General features: G+C 44.6%; 1 protein-coding gene across 9 annotated transcripts in view; it reads right to left on the minus strand.

Moving 5' to 3' along the window:
* The window catches only part of DIP2C (DIP2 acetate--CoA ligase C (putative)), a 1,026,208-nt gene that overhangs the window by 322,704 nt on the left and 682,511 nt on the right, over nt 1-20,993 (minus strand). For all 9 annotated transcript variants that reach the window (XM_078663289.1, XM_078663292.1, XM_078663288.1 and 6 more), the window contains 2 exons: nt 19,968-20,165; nt 11,473-11,568 (listed from right to left, as the gene is read on the minus strand). In XM_078663289.1, the coding sequence (XP_078519415.1) occupies nt 11,473-11,568; nt 19,968-20,165 (294 nt within the window). The remainder of the gene's footprint in view (nt 1-11,472; nt 11,569-19,967; nt 20,166-20,993) is intronic.

A 20,993-nucleotide genomic window follows, 5' to 3' on the forward strand; every position in this document is an offset into this window, starting at 1 on the left:
TGTCCACAGACAGTGGTCGAAGTGGAGGGATCTGAAGGGCACGACGTGGCCATACTTCCACCCACTCGGGAAGGTTGGAGGTGCCGCCGAGCTCTTTGCCAGGGCCGGTCTGCCCTATAACAAAAACGGCCCCAGGGGCCCAAAACCGCCCCCCACCCGTGCGGCGCACCGGTGGTTTGCCCGGTGCCCGCTATGGCCAGTCCGGCCCTGGTGGTGGTAGGGGAAAGGAGGGTTGGGTGGTAATGGTCCTTAAGTTTGCGGACCACAACGGCCGCAGGTAAGAGCGGGTGTGGTGGGGGAGGGGTCCACTGCCCCAGAACCTTGTGCCGCCCGCTACGCCACTGAGTTGAAAGGCTTCCTGAAGGCATTTGTTCTTTTTGAGGGGTATTATAAGGGAGCTACTAGCTAGGCTGTGAAGAGTGTGCTTTTAGACAGTTATAAAAAAATTGCACTATGTATAGTCTGCAAAAAAATCTATATTTCAAACAGCATTTGTAAAGAGCAACACTGTCATCCTAGGGGGTATCTGGGAGCTGTGTCTACGTCAAAGAGCCAGGTGTTGAGTCTCTGTCTGAAGTCTGCCAGGGGCGGTACGGAGCTGAAATTCGTTCCGTGTCTTGGCAGCGATATAGGAGAGACCACCACTGCAGCTGCGATGGATGAAAGGGGTGCGAGGGTGAGTGAAGTGGAGCCCAGGTGTCGAGAGGGTTAGTGGAAGTTCAGTCAATGGTTGATGTAGGCAGGTGCTAGGTCATGGAGTGCTTTGTAGGCGTGTGAGAAGATCTTGAACTGGCATCTCTTTTGTTCTATTTTGGAAACACTTTATCTTCAACGTTGTTTCACATATGTAGCAGCCTATCTTGCACTATGCGTAAAGAAAGTTTAAAATAATGACTTAAATGTACACAGCGCCTCCTGTCCCATACTGGGAACTTCTAGCACTAAGCATACACAAGTCACTATTCTCCACTGCACCAACCAGGTTTCAATTCTGTGGCCCTCTGGTTACAGCCAAAGATCTCTGCGGTCTATTAACTATTAGAGGTTTCATAACGTAAAATAGTGCATTTCCCACTGATTAACATAATTTGTATTTAATTTTCATTTAAGCTGAGAGTTATTTATTTTTTAGTTACTGGAAGATTAAAGACCAAAACAAGTTACAGAATGTTTTGTTTTAGCCAGGCCTACAGGCTCACCCACCGCGCCCCTTGCATGCATCACAGTTCCCATACTTTATTTAATGCTCTTTGACCACTGCCCCCAGGTGATTGGAGCGGCCCACTTCACCAGGTTGAGGTGGGCAGGGATTGGTCGACTAGGTGTAGGGTGGGGTATTGTTTGTGTAGGGTCTTTATGTCAGATTAAGGGCATATTAGGCTCTTTAGCTGTTTGAGCAGCTGGAAGCATGGCAGTGGCGTGCAGATTAGTGGGAGTTTTAGTCAGGTGAGTGGTGCTATAGTGGAATGTAGGGTATTTTTCATTGGTTATATTGGTGGTAGGAGAGTTTCTTTTAAGGATTTTGTAGCAATACAATAAAGTATTGGAAACCCTGAGTGTCCTTCAACATGAAGGCTAGAAGGATATTTTGTAACCAGGGGTACTGGAGCATGAGTGGGTGTGCTGAAAGAGCGCTCATTGAGAGTCAGGACATGGCGTAGCCGCAGTGGTGTTGGCATGACTGTTGTGAAGGGTCCTGGGTGTTGAGGTTGGGGGGTATGTCCACCAGTAGCTGGGTAGTACAGTCAGGTAGGCAATGTGAGCAGGCAGCAGCCTTACCTTGGGTGGCCCTGATGCCCAGGAGAATGAGGCAGCAGCAGCTGGTGCGGTTAGAGGTGGGGGACCACGTGGGCTGCCTGAGTTCCGTGGTGTCAGCTCCGCAAGCTAAGAGGGTTGTGACCACTCACATGAGGTACTCTGCAGCTGGCCAGAATTTGGTGACAGAGCTTGAACATCAGGGGGGCACGACAGCTCACAACTGCTGGGTATGTGGGATGCGCCGCAGAAGAAAGGCAATTGGAGGGGCCCACAAACACACAACACCATAGCAATGACTAGATCGGGGCAAACTCCACATTATCTGAGCTTTGACGGGATTGCAACGGGTCCCTGCCAATCTGGTTTCCAGTGCCTGTGTTCTTTCCCAAAACTGTACTTTTGTTTCCACAACTGGCACACCACTGGTTCACACTTAAGTCCCTCCTAAAAGGTACCAGGGTACCAGGGGAGAGTGAACCTCTCCCTAACCTCCTCTCTTATAGTCCAACAGAGTGGGGAGTTGATGGAGTTGTCCACTAAGGCACCCTCTCTGCCTAACAGCAGACTGAATGCAGGCAAGTCCTGCAACAGTATGCTGAGCTTTTCTACTTAACCCCTAGACAGACACACTAGTGTACTCATGATGTGGACACTGTGGAGAGCTTACCTGTCAAAACAAAGAATTATCGGCAGTCTGATCAAATTAAGGAGAGCATCGTGGCTAAAGTAAGCAAGATGCTGGTTAGAGGTTATTGAGCCCTCAGAGTCACTGGGCCAACCCAGTGGTCTTAGTCCCCAAGCCTCACCCACAGGGTGGCAAGAGAGAAATGAGGTTTTGTGTGGACTACAGAGAGGTCAATATTGTCACTAAGACAGATGCTCACCCTATACCCAGAGCCGATGAGCTGATGGACAAATTGGGCAGAGGCAAATTTATCAGTACCTTTGACTTAACTGCAGGGTACTGGCAGATTGCCACGGCCCCAGCAGCCAAAGAAAAGACAGCATTCTCCAACCCAGATGGGCATTATCAGTTTACTGTTATGCTCTTTGGCTTAAAGAATGCGCCTGCCACCTTACAGAGGTTGGTGAATCAAGTCCTTACTGTGTTGGAGGCCTTTAGTGCAGCATATCTTGATGATATTGCTATCTTTCGCTCCTCCTGGCAGTATCACCTGGTCAATCTGCTATCAAGGCATCCAAATGCCAGATAGGGCAGGGTACTGTTGTATATGTGGGCTACCTTGTAGGTGGATGCCAAGGGCAACCCTTACAACCAAAGATCCAGGCAATGTTGACAACCCAGATCCAAGTCAGGGCATTCCTAGGCTTAACTTGGTATTACAGGAGGTTTGTGAAGGGATATGGATCCACTGTGGCACCCCTCACAGAACTTACCTCCAAGAAGATGCCCAAGAAAGTGAACAGGCCAGTTCGTTGTCAAAGGTATTTTGACGCCCTGAAAGAGGCAAGGTGCTCACCACCAATTCTCAAAGCTTCAGATTACTCTAAACAGTTAATTGTGCAGACTAATGCCTCTGAGCTAGGAATAGGGTCACTAGCCTTCCCTGGATGGAAGATAGAAAGACTTTCAATATCAATTGGATTGCTCGGAGATCCAACAAGCTGATGTAAAGTCTGGATTCCACCGGAGACCAGAGCGTTCTGACCTCCACCTCTCCCATATGGCTTCTCAATCCCAGAATTGACGCATCTGTCACAACTGTCAGATCTGGTTGGATGAGGGAGTAGGATCTGTCGCTGACCCTATCGTGGTTCGTAAGCCACCACTGCAGGTCCCTTGCAGTTCCGTCTGAGATCGTGATCATTTTGGAGAGATTCCCTGATGCTGCACCCACTGGAACATCAGGCCCACTGCAGAGCCTGCAAATCCCAATGGGAATTTGTCACAATCAGGATGCAGGAGGCCATGAGGCCCAGCAGCCTCAGAGTCAGTCTCATTGAAATCCAGGATAGAGGCTGGAACATTAGTATCACAGCCAGAATATCCGGTCAGGAGTATAGGCCCAAAACTGCACCATGTCCAGAACAGTTCCAATGAAAGGGAGCGTCTGAGAGGGAGTCAGGTGTGACTTCTGCAAGTTTATAGTGAAGCCCAGTTAATGCTTGAGGTCCGTCGTAGTGTGGACATGGGAGAAGACAGCCTGGGGCGAGCCCACCTTCAACAACAAGTCATTGAGATAGCCTTGTAACCCAGATTCCCGCAGATGGGATACAACCACCGCCATCACCTTGGAGAACACCCTAGGGGCGCTGGTGAGGCCAAAAGGGAGCATAGTGAACTGAAAATGGTCGTGGCCCACTGTAAATTTCAGGTAACGTTTATGGGTAGAGAGGATGGAAATGGGGAAGTATGCTTCCTGAAAGTCCAACACCACCATCCAGTCTCCATGCTCCAAGGCAGACATGACCTGAGCAAGAGTGAGCATTATGAATTTCTTCTTCTTGAGGAAGAAATTGAGAGAGTGCAGGTTGAGGACAGGACGAAGGCCTCTGTCCTTCTTGAGCATCAGGAAGTAGTCGGAATAGCAACCATGACCTACATCTGGCATTGGCAGTCTCTCTATGGCTCCTTTGGCCAAAGAGCAGTCACTTCTTGATGAAGAAGAGTTAGGTGGTCCTCTGTCAACATGTCGTAAGTAGGTAGCATGGAGGGAGGGGTAGTCTCAAAGGGGAGGGAGTAGCTCCAGACAATCTGTAAAACCTAGGTCTCTGATGTTATGGACTGCCAGCGCTGCAGGTGATGGCAAATCCTGGTGCCCAGGATGGTGAATGGGCAGACAAGGAGGGTTTGGAGGATGTGGCTGCTGGGAGGGGATTGGCGGACTGACCTGACCCGACTGCTGGCCACCTGAACCACAGGGCCGTGAGGAACCGCGTCTGTGGGACACAGAAGCTGAAAACCTTGTGTGCTGCGGCGGCTGGGCGGCTAAAGACTTGGTTGTATGTCCCCTCTGAGGCCACAAAAGAAGAGAAAGGGGGATTTATGGTGTGAAGGGGTGTGAGAAGCTGGCCTGGTATATAATGTCTACTAATGAAAGGCCTAAGGACATGGTCATAGCCCTGCTGTCCTGGACGCGCTCCAGTGCTGAATCCGGCTCATCTCTGAAGACAAAGGAGCAATCAAAAGGCATGTTCATAAGTGAGGACTGTACATCCCCAGAAAACCATTCGACCTTGACTTTTATGTGTACTACTTGAGCGCGCAGGCCCAATATGCATACTATTGGTACAGACCGCACGCTTTTACTCCACATGTGGCAGTTGAGGAGGGGGACGCTGCTACGATTCCGCTTTATAGCATCATTACTCATCATGCACGTGGCACTTCGAAGTCGGAAATAAATGCGGTTGAAGCCACGGTTTTAGCCTGGAGGAATATAGGGCGATTAGCGCGGAAGCTGCCGTTATATTCATCGCTCATGCATTTGGAGCATCATGCCGCTTTGTCGGTCACACATGAGGGTCCCTCTATGAGACTATTGCGGAAAGTCGGAATTGTACACATGCGGGATATTTATCCACAGGGGTCAATCATAGCGCCGGAGACGCTGCAATATGTCAGAAACCAGTCGCTTCTGTTTCGCTTTGCAGTGCATAGACTGAGGCACGCGATCAGAATGCATTACATCACGTATCCGCAGGAACCCCCCGAGCTGTTGTCGCTCCAGTTCGTGCTTGCCACTCACACTAACAAAAAGCTGGTATCCAGACTGTATAGGATGATTAAGGATGAAACTGTGGAGGTGTCAGATAAAAGTAGGGAAAGGTGGAACAAGTGTCTGCCGAATCCCATTACTGAGGAGAATTGGAAGTATATTTGTGACATGACAGGGAAACTTAGTATGAACGGTAACCTTCGGATCATACACTTTAAATATATACATCAAGTATGCTATACCCCAGCGTGACTGCACAGGTATGGCTTATGTGGGACTGCATATTGTGATAGATGTGGACAGGACGGGGCAGATTTCATGCATTTGGCGTGGGGCTGTCTGACAGTGGGTGAGTTTTGGGGCGCAGTGGTGGGAAGTATACAGGAGATGGTTGCTGTGGATGTACAATGCACTCCGCTGGTGTGTCTGCTCAGATGTTTGTGGAGTGACTGGCACCTTCGTACGAATAGCGCTATTGCTGGCGGCGCGCAGGGTGGCTATCACATGGGGTGGCAGATCTAAACCCACACTTAAGGAATGGCTGTAAGATTTAGTCTATTGTCGAGATAGTCTTAATACATATGCAGAGGAGCAGACGGTCAGTTCAAGGCCGAGGGACATTTGGGAACCTTTGCGATTGTATCTACTTAGTAAGTTGGTGTGATGATCTACATGTATGAACGCTGGAGGGGGTGATGCGTGCAGTTGAGGTGACATTGCGGTGAGATGCACTTGGTCACGTCTGGGCAGGTTGGAGGGGGGGCTGGTATTGGATACAGTCTTGGAATTTATACGTACTGTCTTTTTTATTTTGCTGTAGGTTGATTTCTTTATTATGTTTTTATTGTATAGCTTAATGGTACAAGGTCACTGTCTACACTGCCGGTGTTAGTATTTGGAGGGTTGCAGAGCTGGTGTGTAGATTGATATACGTGACAGGTGGTTGGGCTGTGGCAGAAATATGTATGCTTAAAGTCTAACTTCTGTTTCTTATTTATTTTGAATATTGTTTCATGCAATTGTATAATGCACATGACGTCAAGATGGAGTGTTATTTTTTGGGGGTTTTCTTAAAATAAAAAATAAAAAAATAAAAAACATTCAACCTCAACCAGGCATGTCTAGTGAGTTGGTGGTGTCAAGTCCACAGTGGATGGTTAACTTAGCTGCATCCCTCCCATCAGCAACAGCCTGAGAGAGCACGGCCGGGCCTCCTCCTGGAAAATTGGCAGCACCTGCGCAACCATATCCCACAGGGCGTGGTAATAGCAGCCCAAAAGGCATGCAGTTTTCACAGACAGCAGTGCCAGGCTGCTGGAAGAAAACATCTTCCCAGGATTGTCCAGCCTCCTGGATTCCCTGTCCAAGGGTGTAGTAAGGAATGCGCCAGGACTTACAGGGGACGTTGCAGCTTAGACCACCTAGCTCTCCGGGGTAGGATATGGGGTGAGGAAATTTGGGTCATCTGAAGCAGGGAGGTGGAGGTGGGTTATCGTCCTGTTCACAGTAGCCCGTGTTGGGCTTGAACCAAGTCCCAAGCAGGACCTCAGTAAGAGCCTCATTGAAAGGGAGAAGCGGTTCTGATAGGCACACTCCCAGCTGAATCCCTTCCGTCAAGACATTAGTCTTAACTGCCAACGACGACACGCTAAGGTCCAGGACCTAAGCCACTCTCTGCACCACCACTGCAAAAAAAAGCTCTCTCTGTAGCCACGTTAGGGGAAGAAAGCATGCCAATATCAGACGTATCCAGCCCACTGGCTTCACTCAGATCCTCACACCAGTCCGTATGTTCTTCATAAGGCTGGTATTCTTCAGGGTCCAGCAACCCTTCCTATTACGCCCCAAGTCCAACCCCATAATATAGGGCTCAGGCTCTGGCCTAGAAGGAATGGCTCCAGTTGGCACCGATGATGCCTCTCTGGCTCTTTGTCGGAGTTGAGGATGAGGATGTGCATAGCACTGCCGGTGGGTGCTGGCACCGTCAACCTCGGCATCGGGGGAAGGTCGAAGTGGCATGACTGGTGCCAAGTCTGTCCCAACCTTGGGCCCGACTGGTGCTGGAGCTACCGGCGTGGATTCAGTTGGGGCCCTTTCTGAATCCAGGGGACACGCTGGAGGGAATGGGCCACCCAAATATGAAAGTATGATGGACCGCTGCACTCCAAGGTAATAATGTTATCCACAAGTAAATATTTTAGATGGGTATTAGGTGCGCAGGAAAACACCTTCTGAGTCCAAGAGGTGCTGCAAATCTAAGAACAAGAAAGCCTTACAACGGGTAAGGACTAATTCCTGGGCACTCTGGGATGCACAATAGTGCGTAATGCAAGGTGTCCACACTATTTGAAAAAAATGTCTGTAGTCATGGTTTTTTGGAAGATTTACTTCAAAATTTTGACCATGGTAACAATATAGTTCAACTGGTCAATTATCTTCCATATTACATCATATGGTGACAATGTAATTCAAAACATTGAATCCGATGGTTATTGTAATCATTTTAACTTCATGAATTCAATAGTCCCCGATGCATTTCGTGCAAAGGTTGCACTTCTTCAGGGGGAATCTAGATAATAATAAAGAGACAAGGATGTAGGACGCTACAGACACAGGGGACTTTTACATATATATGTATATATACACTGTGGGGGGTACGGTTTGCTAACAAATGATGATGCCACACAAATATGAGCCAGCTCCCGGAACGTCTGGGAGGCGCGGAGCCGACCCAGGCACTGGCTCAACAGTGGAGCAAGACCTCAAGTGGCGACAATACCATGTCTCATCGGTTTGACTTTTTTCCTCTTGTGGGACTTCTACTTACTAGAATGGCTCAACAACTTCGAGGGTGATGATGACCGCAGGCTCTGCAACTGCTCCCGGGACCTTCCTCTCAACAGGGACCTTGATAGTCGCAGCTTTGCACGTCGAGCCACCATAAGCAAGAGGGATCGCTCCCTCAAGGCCTGCTGGAGAAAAGGCGCGAAAGTAGGGGCAGGCCTTCGGGTCGTGGTCCTGATCAAAGCACCAGAGGCATACAAGGTGCACGTCCGTCAGATCCAGGTGCCACAGGGCTTGAAGCTGCCTTTCTTCTATGTAATTTTTGCACACCGGGAGATAAACCTAAAAAAAAGACCGACAAAACGTCAAAAAACCTAGTAAAAAAGTGACCAAGGGGTAGGTAGCTCTTCCTGGATCTGCGCTGGCTGGCACAGAAAGAAAAGAGGCGACATCAGCGTGCCTGAGTGGCGCCTATATAGGCACAGCAAACATAATTTCCGGTGCTGATGACGCCAACAACGCCACATGGAGCCAAACCACGCCACCTTCTGGCAAGCAGGGGCGCTGTTCACAAAAAAATTCTGGATCCAGTCCGATGCCTGGGGATAATTATCAGGAAGCAAATTAGTGGCTAGAAGTCTCTATCAGATAAGAAACTACTGAAGAGCTGTTCGGTTTCTTGTCCTTTCTTCGAGCTGTTCAGTAGCATTATATTTTACTTATCAGACAGGTTTCACAGTGATGATACAATATTGTGCTTTTTTTGTTGATAAGCAAAGCAGGGTAGGCTCTTGTAAGGAGGCGCCGAAGAAACTGAGCATAGCCTGGCCTTGTGTTTAGGGAGAGCTAAGACTGATCAGTTGGGAAAAGGGGGGATATTCTGCTGTGTGGGTCAGGGCATGTTCTGAGGTACCCACTGCAAGTTTGGAACTGATTTCCGTTTCCAGGGGAGGTTTTGAAGGGAGATATATTTATGCACCAGAGTGGTTCCGTCCTTACACAGTTTCAAGTGTTTTTCTTTTATGCGAAGCATTTTCTAAATTTGGGTTTTCCTCCTTCTCAGTTTGGAACTCATTCATTTAGGATAGGTGCAACAGAATCAGCAAGTCTTGCAAGTCTTGGTTTCCCAGCTCAACGTTTATGAAGTATGGTTATGTGACGGTCCCAGTGTTGTGAGAAATATATTAGAGAGGATAAGGAATTATTTTAGGTTTGGCTTCATGGGGCAAATGTAGTTTTCTGTTTTAATAGTATGGATCATTGGTCACTCCTTCGCGCTATCGGTAATCGAATTTTTAGGGGTGGGTGCCCCAAGTGAGATAAAGTCTGAAGATGTGTTTGATTAGATTGTTCACCTATTTAGAATTGGTGCGTTGTAAGGCATAAAGGTGGGTTTAGTGGGAGAGTTGAGTTTTCCAGTTTAAAGGTATTACTGTATTTTCTGTTAAGGTTTACTAGGGCAGGTCTGCTATCTGGTTTTACTTGATATTTATTATACCACTGGTAGGACAGCCTCTGCGTGGGAGTATGATAGTACGAGGTTGCCCAGGACAGTAAGATGACCATATTGGAGGTGCGCAAGTACAGCACAGTAGAGGTGGGGGGGGGGTTAATCTATGGGCAGCAATTAGGCAAACAAAGTGTGAGGTGACAGAGGGGACAGGGTAACTGGGTAAAGAGCTGGTTGTGTGTAAGTGAGGTAACGTTGTTAGTCTGACAGGCTTACGGTATGGGCGTAATTTTTCGTGTAGACCTGTTCTATTAAAGTGACCTTTTGCACTTAAATACGCCTGGGGGAGTTTGTGCCACAAAATACTTGCCCAAGGGCACTTGTTCAGGATGCTATACAGAAGCTACTCTACCTCTGCACTTACTTTCAAACAAATGCAGAGGATTCATTATAGCCACAGCAAAACACGAATGCATAAATGACTGCAATGCACTATATGCAAATCTCTACATTGCAATGGACAGACTGCATCTGACACCCAGAGTAAAAGATTTTATAGGTACACTTTCGGACTCCAGACACTGGAGGGTGGAATAATGCCCAGCATGTGAATTGAGAAGATGGTAACGCTGTAATATGAGGATCTATTGGATTCCGCGGAATCCTGTAGGTTTGCAGCTCAAGTTTTTTCCCGTTCATATGTACAACCAATAACACCATGGTTACCTCAGCCAATAAATACCAGCATACACAAGATAAAACTGCACTTTGAGTGGGTTCCAAGCAGTCCTTTATTTGTATTACAAAAATGTTGTGGCTTAAGAAAATGTTTAGGAAGCCACTGTGGCTGCACCACCCAATGCTTAAGTCAGCTCTGCTGGAATGCCAATGCCAGTGGTGCCCGCTAACCATTATAGCCCAATGTGGGACATTTCGGGACCATTATGGGTCACTTACAGCTGTAAAAGAAGAATGCAGCTGCCGATTTTATTGAATTTTAAAGTATGTTGATTGTTATATGTTCTGCTCATTTGCTTTGGTAAAAAATATAGAGGAAAGGCCAACATGTGGTGGACTATGATGAATAAGTGGCAGTGTTTAGAAATAAGTGCTGTACAAAAACTGGCACAAATTAAGCACTCTCTCCAAGGCTGCCACCGTTCGGGTTAGAAATAAATAAAACATTCGACCTAGTGGACGAATCTGCTATTAGGGTTACCTTTACCCTCTTAATCACAAATAACTTAGGTAGGCAGGAAAAGCCACAGTCAGGCTGAAACAGAGTGGGACTGCCAAAGCAAAACACTAATGGGTCCAATGTTAAATCAGCACCTAGGTGTTCATTTTTCTGTAGTGTGTGGTCAGATGCCAGGTGCGGTTCGGACAAAGCAGGAGGATGGACAATCCCAGAGATAAACAGGCAAAGGATGGATGGTGACAGGAACTCGTTCACACTGAACCCGCTCCCTCCCAAGTACAGGAGTGCTGATTTTTTTTTGGGTAGGAAAAAAACTGTCAATTTAGGACTGTCTTGTATTTTCACTCTACCATCTGATTATTTATATTTGTCCTGAACGTCACAAGAGCATCAGCACCGTCTAATATACAAGAAATAAACACAATATGGCGAAAGAAATTACAGTTTCCTCAAATCACACATCAGCGAGCGAACCAGACCAGAGAAGAGACAATTTGACCCCACCACACTCGCTGCCTCACCCTTTGAGGTGGACTCCCAACACCTGGCCTGGTTCGCTTTGATCATGCCACGGTGATAAAACCAGAACCACAAAGAGAGACCTACCCTGTCTCCAGGCCTGACCATAGGCTCCAATTTTGTGCCTAATTTATGAAGTATGTTGTAGGCGACCTTCATACTTCTGGTCCACAGTTTACCTGTTAAATAGATAAAAAGAAAAAAAACATTTTAGCTCCATTCTCAATAATGACTTTCAGATGTTCTTTGAATCTATAAATGCATAACATTAACATTTTTAAAAAAAGGCGAAGATTATGTATTCTTTAACAAAGTTTAAAGTTAATTAGAAGCAGAACTGGTTAGGAAACAGTTTGAGATATCGAGGAACGAAATGTTACAGCTATCGCTACATTCTGCAACGATTCTGTAGCTCAGATGAGGTCATTCCATTGGCACAATTTCAAACATGTGCCTCGTATACCTGCCAGAAACAACAGGCAGAACATGCTATGATTTTCAGGCCTGTTTACCCCACGGAAGACACAGAGCTGCTGCTGAGGCGCTCAGTATGAGAAGCCTCTTAATTCGGTTGGGGCGAGTACAAGCAGTTGCCGCCACAGCGGCATCATCTCATCAGCTCCGCAGAAACCCCACATACGTCATTACTTTCACTAGGAGTGTAGGAGGGAAAATAAGGAATTACCAGGGGAATCAGAGCCATAATTACTGATTCCCATCGTAATTCCTCATTTCCCAGTCAGCAATCATGGTGGAACATGTAATGGACCTTATATGCCCTACTCCCGGAGTAACCAGTACCCCTAGTAATGGTAACTCCAGGAATTGGGAAAATCCATCCAATTTTCCGGGTTGATGAGGGCCCTAATAGATGGCATGGCCCCTGCAAAGGGGAGGGGCCTCTGGTATTCATGCATGCAACAGACAGGCAGGGACATGTGATCAATTCGAGACCCCTGAATTGTGCGAGGTGCCTGCTGCTTAGCAAGAGGGATCAAGATGCCCGAGTGGGGGGGGGGTAATGGATGGACATCATAAGAACAGGTGATAAGGCGATATCGCTGTGGGTATGTATTTGATTTGGTTTGTCTTTCAGTCCAGAAAGACAAGTATGAAACTATGAATAAGTCAGAATGCAAGGGTCCCTGCACTGGACATCAAAATACACTGAAGAAGGAAATCATGAGATGAGGGCGCCTGTACAGCAGACATTCAGCTAAAAACATTTAAAAATGTTTCACAGTAGTTACTCCAGAGTACATATCAGGCCTTCAGCTTCTCTACACAAAATACGTTTGTTATGTCATACTTAAGGTCTACATAAGCCTTTAAGTAAATGATAAATCAAAAAAAGCATTTAAGAACAAAACCCAGTAATTTGGACCAGGATCAAAGGAGCAGAGAAACAATCCTATTTACATGGAACACTTTACATTTGAGGAAACAGATGTCCTTTTCAAATAAAAACAATGTCATCCTTTAGGCAAGCAGGAACATGACAGCCTCTTCAACTTCACAATCTATTTTGTTCAGTACAATTTATTATTTTAGAGGGGATATAGGATTTGCTCAGTAAGCGTGCAGGTTCAGCAAGCATCTCACGAGTGAATGATTAATATTAGCATCTTCAGTTCAAGTTTTTTTCCTTTCTAAAAAAACCCATATTCTTTGCAAAAGGTCCAAGCGGATCTTCTCTGCTTCGCCGGAGTGAGGCCTCAAAAAGAAGTAGTCAAGGCAGACTTCTAGATGTCAGTGGAAGTCTTAAAACACCTTCGGCACAAACAAAGGATATGAATGTACATAAATCACAAGCAAACCTCTATAAAAAACAATATATAGCTCGGAAAGTGAAAGGATTTCTAGCTAGCTCAATCAAAAGGGCCCTAGGTAGGTTCCCCGAGTTCAGGGCGCTTATTTTATAGGTCCCTCTAAGTTTAAACTACATGTTCATGAGATCATCACAAAAGGTCTATGTAAGTGGTTAAAATAACCTAAACAATAAAAAAAAGTCTGCCTGACTGAGACTGGAAAAAGTCTACCTCCTTTCAAATTGCAGGGATTGATGTTTTCGCAAGCGGACATGGAGTGAGAATGTGTAGTCTACAAAGGTGCAATGGTCCCGGCTGGAACATGAACGCCCTTAATATAGGTGTGTGGGAGAAGGAGTGTTGTGTTCCAGGGAGACAAAATGGAGGATTTGTTTGAGATGGGTAAATTAGTGATGGGATGTGCGGATGCACCACTAAACTGAGTACAGGTGCCAATATTAAGGCAAGCGCGACTCCTGGGCTTTTGATCTTGGTGCACAGCGTGAATGAATGGAAAAAGAGGTAGGAAGGGAGGGAAGGAAGTTGTGATATTTTGGCTTTGAGGACACAGGTTAAATTTTGCTCCCTTAGGGCAAGGAACTCAATTGGCATCCATAAGTTAATGGCAGGCAGGCAAGTTTCTAGAGCCTGGAACTAATTTTGCTTGTTGATGATGCTTGGGCGAGGTGATTGTAATGAGCACTGAACTTGCAGAAATAGTCCAGGATGCGATCGCCTAGGATTTTCAGAAGTTGAGGGTAGCAAACTTAAAGATCACTTGCAATCAGAGACAGCCTTGTGGGAGTTCAAACAGAACCCTGTGGGAGTTTCACAGGCCTGGATCCTTAGTTGAATACACTGGGACGGAAGGACACTGATATAAGGAACGATGATCTTGTGGTTTACAATTCTGAAGGCAACGATGATGTCTAGAAGTATTTGCAAGCAAAGGTTGCTTCTGTTAACTTCTTCAAATACATTTTGAAGTTGTTGGCACATCCGGCAAGGGATGTGCAGAAAGTTACACTGAGAAAGGCATGATTGTCGAAGTATGGCGTTTGTGCATGTGTCTAGGTTGCTGCCACAGTATTGCATTTCTCAGTGGCAGCCTTCTTGAGAAAGCGGGTGAGGATAATTTGCTTATTAGTCATCAGAAATGATTCTTCTTCTAAGGACGGATTTACAAAATGAGTTATGCATAAGGCCAAGATGTATGCAAATTCTTCAAGGCTATAGGCGCACAAGATATTGCTTGGCAAGTTGGTTCCAATTAGTATTCTGATAATGTTCTTGGTGGCATTTATTTGGAAAAGTGGGAGCAAGAAAATAGGGAACGATTCCTGCTGTTATCTTCAGGTCAGTTTTGCATGTGTTACCAGCAGATTCCCAGCAGTTCTTTACAGAATTCTTTGCCAGCAATTAGTATTGTCCATGAGTCACTAAGTCACAAAATCTTTGTTCACAAGTTAAACTACACAGAAGTGGCTGTCTTAGATCATTTACCCATAATTTGTTCTAAATGAAATGCTTCTCCATCAATCACTTTCAAGTGTTGTCTGTGTCACACCCATGGTGTACATAATGCTTGTTCCATAGTTACTGGGCACAGAAGACATGTTTACCTCTTAGTGTGAGGCACAATGTTTGCCCTCCAATCACTTGCCATGGAATGCCTGATGACTTCTGGCTATGCCATCTAACGCTACGGTCTCTTTTGCATTGTGGTGTGCAGTCTGGAGAAACCCAGATGCTTTATTTAATAGGGCGATTATCTTAGACTGCCTTGCATGCAACAGCAAAATGAAAATCCTCTGGTTAAAATATATTAAGTCAGAATTAGCAACCTTGGGTAGGCCAGCCTTTTTTTCTAGTGCTGCCTTCAATACTAAAACTGATGTGGTCTGGGTTATGAAAACCTTTAGAGCATCAAGGCATTGTTAAAGGAAGGAAATCGAACTATCAAAATTTACTGTCAGGGAATACGTTATACTCCAAGCCTTAGAGCCCTTACCTTGGGTGGGTGGATAACCCCGGGACAGATTGCTTTTAACAAGATTTAGGCGGGGGTTTGTGAGACGGCATCTCAGTTTCCCCCTTGGTCAATTCGACTCATCTAAAGGTTTAATATGACCATGCAATACATCTTCTCCCTGGAGCCTGCTGCATTTTATTTTCTTCTGTCAGTTTTATTCTGCCTTTACTAAAAGGTTTTTAACACCGGTTTTAAGGAACAGTGTAATTACAAAATGTGGTGCTGCCTTGGTCTTTCTGCAACAGCTACATTTTCCATCTTTATGTGTAAATATTGGCTCTTTTTAAAAATGTGCTATCGCCAAAAGGAAAACGATGTTATTTTAGCTGTTTTTTTTATATAAATGCTTTTTATGATGCATTCTTGGTAATGAAATGGTTTTAAAGGTGCAACTGTCCCAATAAAATCTCATGTTTTCAGAACTTTAGTCTGCTGGATTTATGAGGGGTTTTATCAACTACTCTCTTAAAATAGCCATGCACTCACTTTTTTGAAGCATCACATATTCTTGCGATGTACTTGTTCAATGGATTGAACAGAGATTATCTTTTTTTTTTTACACTTTTGTGAAGTACTTTTATGGTTGCCTATGTAACCGAAATAAAGTTTTTTTTTTTTTAATTAATTGAATTATGCATTTAACACATTTTTCCCTTCATTGTGAGATCATTCATTGCAAGGTCATTGATGTTTTCCTTCTTACCCTTTTCTTGTCCTGTGAACTAAGAACCAGAAAGCTATTTGCAAGTAACTGGAGGTTTGAGCTCCAGTGGATAGTAAAATTGGATATTTTCATGTGGTGGTCTCTTGTTCCATGAAAAGTCAATCTCTGGGCCCCATTATGAACTAAAGGTATAAAATGACAGATTGGTCTTTAGCTACCATCTTTAAGTACTTTTGATCTAAGATTGGCAGCTGCTTTACAATCGGGGCATCGAATTTCATTGCAAAGAGAACTCTTTATTAGGGGTGGGCGTAATTGCGTTACGCAAATTTCCGCAAAACGGTAAAAAATCTCTGCGAACACGCAGAAATTCAGCGAACACGCAGAATTCCTTGTTCGCGATGCTTTTTTCGTATTCGCAATTGCCGTCTGCATGCTCGGGAGGAAATATCTCGCGAACAAGCATGTTAAGAACGCGAACAAGCAAAAAATTTCGCGATGTCGCGGAACGCAGAATTTTGGGCAATTTCGCGGTCTCTGCGGAACGTGAAATTACCCAAATTCCGCGAGCGGAACGGAATTTACCGCCCAGGCCTACTCTTTATGTAAGTTATTACGCAAAGAAATATTTCATAAAAAAAGAGGAGGTAGTATATTCCATAGAACTCTCTGCTATGCATTAGAACTGTATATGCTCCAGCAGAATTATTTAAAGTCCATGACACTGAATCAACTGAAATTTCATTTGAAATTAACTCCCAGCTTGAGTATAAAATTAGATATTGAGTATTGTACAGATAGAGTTCATTTTTAGCACTCTAATTGCTTCCTGTAGAGAATGAAAACCGCAGCCCAATTTAACTTGAAATACGCAGCATAGAAACAGATTTTTTTTTTTAATGGTACGAATGAACCTTTTGCCATTAAGTATTGTTATTGGAGCTTGGTAACAACTGAATAATAAAGAAAGAATGTGTGATTTGTGTAATAATGGTGTTTAAGATCTAGATCCACCATCAGTTTTCGATAGCCCTGTTTCTTAGGTTTGAAATATGAACTGGGGATTAAATTCAACCACATTTTTAATTATTTCTGGAAAATGAAATGCCATATTTTAAACATTTTAGATGGTTTACAAGTTTTTTTTTTTCATTTGCACTGAAGTATTATTTATAGATATATAATTATAAATGGATAGAAAGTATTTATGTATTAATATATGAGGATCTCTATGAAGATCTAGATTTCATATAAACAAATAAATTACAATATGAATTTGAAATTTCCATCCTGAAGAGGCAGAGATTCTTCACGGTGTCTTCCCTTTCCATTCCCACTGAATGTACTGTGACCCAAGAAACGATGTATTTTACCACAAATCCAAAGATTCATAGTTAATCAGAAGAGCTGGAAATGCTTGGTGCACCACTGCTCATTTAGGTAGCAGAACAGGTGTTGGCTTACAACAGAGCAACCTTTTCTTTGAGGATAAAGAAACGACTAAGGGCCCGATTCCGATGTCGAACGGACCTGAGTCCGTCCGACATCGGTCAAGAAACGTGACCGACCGACCTACTGTCGTCTGTTACGGCCCTGCAAGTATGATGCAACCGAAACGCAATCGTATGTTACACAATGGGAGCATGCATTCCGTCCAGAATGCACGCCCGCATTGTGAAATGGAGGGGTGCAGTTCATCCCGGCACCCTGTGGCCGGCACCCCAAGGAGCCTGCCACCGGGTGCAGGGATCAACAGAGGGACACCTTAGGTGCCCCCAGGCCGCCTTTGCACCCACGGGGGCCCTACAGGGGCCCCCAAAGACTGTTTCCAACTGCCTTTTCGTGCCATAAATACCGTCCCGAAAAGGCAGTGAAAAACTGCCATTGTACTCCCTCGGTCGTAACGGGGCGGCCGGGGGAGTACTGAAGGATTTCCAGACAGCGGACGGGCTCTCCGAGCCCGTCGTAAGCCATCTGGAAATCAGAGTAGGATTCCTTTCTGACTGAGTCATCGGAATGGCTCGTCGGAAAGGAATCCGACCGGCACATTCCGATGCGGGCGGAAGGGCTCCGAACGTTCCGTCCGAAATCGGAATTGGCCCTTACGTGTTACAAAATTCATCTTCGGTTCCTAAACATAGAGTCCAATGGCTTACGTTGACATAGATCACAGTGCAGCAATAGCAGTACAGAATTCTGCACTCTCAATAGTTGGCAGAGGCCAGCAAGCTGAGTGGAAGGAGCTCTGTGACAAATGACTCTCCAGGGTGCAGCAGCAACACTTTTCTACAAGCAGCAATCTCTTTCATTGCAAGTTTTCAGAGCAGGATGTTACTTGGCAGTTCGGGCTGGACTGCTCCCATGAGGCACAGGATCAAGACTGATTTGCATATGGCCATGTCTAAACTGGGGTGGCTTGGTGAGCAAAATAACGATGTATTAAACCCATATCTGTGACTGGGGGTGAATGTTTTGCCATTGTGCAACATTCCGTCCATCATCTTGTGTGTTTTGCCATCCAAATCTATCCCCATCAATTTGCAATCTGGGTATAATTCATGACAAACACCTCTACCTCAAACTTCAAGTAGCACACATATCCTGGACCTTCTTGCACCAATGAAAGCTATTAAGATGGGCCTTTCCCTTTTTTGACTCCACTTATCACACCTCTCTTGTCATGGCCTTGGTTCGTTCTCGACGTGATTATGGCAATAGTATTTATCGGGGCACCTATATATTACAAAAGCCTCAACCGATACAGAATGCAGCAGCCAGACTTATCACTGTCTGCAAGAAATGGTAACACATTTATTGAAATCTCTGTAAATTCTAGGAGCTCACTGTGGAAAAACTGATGTTCAAATATCCTATAATCATTTGTAAAATGGTCTACTCCTCTTTTTCACCATTTCTTACCGGTAAGTTAAGTCGTTATCACCCAATCGCATACATTAAGATTGTCTATTAGCCTTCTCCAGATGCTGATTACCCGCAAGACCTGATCCATTGACAGCTTTTTCTGTTGCCGCTGCTGAGCTCTTGAATTAGATTCCTTTAGCCCTTCATTCTCAGCCCTTCACTTTTCAGGATACAACTGAAGATTTGGCTTTTCTCTATATAGTTTCAATTAGCGTTAGCAATAAACGCTTGGTCACAGTGTTTTCAGTGACGCAAAGCTTATGTTACTGCACCCTTACAAATATAAACAATTGAAAAATAATTTTTGTTTGATTAGTACCTAAAGGCCTGATGACAGCCATTTAAAGGTAAGACATAAGATCTTAAATATAGAGTGGGCTAGATCTGCACTAGTAGCTAATTTAGGTAACAGTATGCCTCAGTGATGGGATATTACTTCTTTTTAAGCTCAAAATAGTCCAGCATTTGTGAATTTTGAGCTGTTGTAAATTGCTCAATACATGTTTGGACAAGCTGGAATAGAGTGTATTACAGCAGTCAAGTCTGGAGTTGACTGTGGCTACTTTAACTATGGCCTGATTCTTCAGAGACAGTCAATTTATAATCAGTTTATGTTTGCGTATACTACAGAAGAAGCTTTTAGTAACACCTCGAATGTGTAGCTTAGGGGAAGCTTCAGCTGCACAACTAAAGCCCAATATTTTTCTTCTTGATTCTACTTCATGCGTCTTTCTTCAACCACCCTGCACTTTCTGTTAATATCACTCTTGCAGGATTTCATATCTGCTTTTTCCACTTTACCCAGTTTTCTCACCGTTCTCTTCCTCCTCTTTTCTCAATTTTCTCCATTTTTCTCTCTTGCTTCGTTTCAAAGTTCCCCCAAAAAATGAGTGCAGGTGCCCACCACTGGCAACCAGTGGCACAAATTAAGCACTGTGACCATGGCATTAAGCAAAAGATATGACGCATCCATCAGTCAACACCCTGCTTCCAAAAAATAAGAGAAAAAACACCTTAAAAACAGTACAGGGTGCGAAAACTGTGGAGGTGGAAAACGGGTCTTATTCAGTTTATTTAGCATTGCCTTGTGACTAGGAAACATTTTTGTAGATTTAAGTGTGATGTTCCACACAGAATAGAAGCAATGCGCACCATAAGTGAGAATGTAGAGTGGTTTTCCATTGGTGTCCATAGTGGTCAGACAGGGAGCTTTGGGTGAAATGGTCCCCCATCGCTGGAGAGCTGCTTCTAAGGAAGGCGGCCAATTTGTCACGACCCCCAGCTGCTCCCCACGCATGGCTAACATCTGGGCTCCTTCTGGCTTTGGTTGGTTTGGGTCAGGCTGTTGAACTGTGGAAAAAAAGAACAGGTTGTTGTGGTGGAAAATAATGTAAATACAAAAGAAATGCATTATTACTCTTCAAGGGAATGTGCCATTATAAATATGCTTGTATAAGAATATCTCAAACAAAATGTCTAATACCACAGTATCATGAATTGTCGGATATATAGATAAGTACATATATTCATGGTATGTAGATGTCGAGTTAAAGAGTAAATCTATATTCATTTATATACACTTACGTTCACGGTTTTGCGGAGTTGGAAGTTTTATCTACGATACTTTTGAAAGCCCAATATTTTTCTTCGAGAAAGGCATACTTTTTAAACCTCACCATGAATCTGCTTACAAAATGTACCATACAAAAACAAGCACTGGCGTTGCCAATAGGTCTCGCAGTAGGAAAGTTGGAGCTATTGGTTTTGTAAAGGACATTTTATATTTATGTTTTGTGATTTACAATGCCAATACTTTTAACTTTAGCAAATGTGACACTTTTAGCATTTGTAATGCCACATGTTTTGTATTGACGTGACTTAGATGTATTGATATTACAAATAACAATGGCTTTTGGAATATAATACAAATGTAATGGTTTAAAAGCGATTCCTCCACGAAAATGCGACCATCAACAACATACTTAAACAAGAGATAAGTAACATAAACTTAGAAAGGGAAGGATTTTTTCTGACTGGAAATTACTGCGTAAACCTGGCCCTGCACAAATGAAACAAAGCAATGCTGTTGCAAGGTTCGCACTTTTGAAGTTGGCAGGGCACAGGCGCAGCTAGACACCCATTTCTGTCAAAATTACTTGCTGAGATTCGCTTTGCCCT

This window comes from Lissotriton helveticus, chromosome 10 (genome assembly GCF_964261635.1).
Source record: "Lissotriton helveticus chromosome 10, aLisHel1.1, whole genome shotgun sequence".
Taxonomy (NCBI): domain Eukaryota; kingdom Metazoa; phylum Chordata; class Amphibia; order Caudata; family Salamandridae; genus Lissotriton; species Lissotriton helveticus.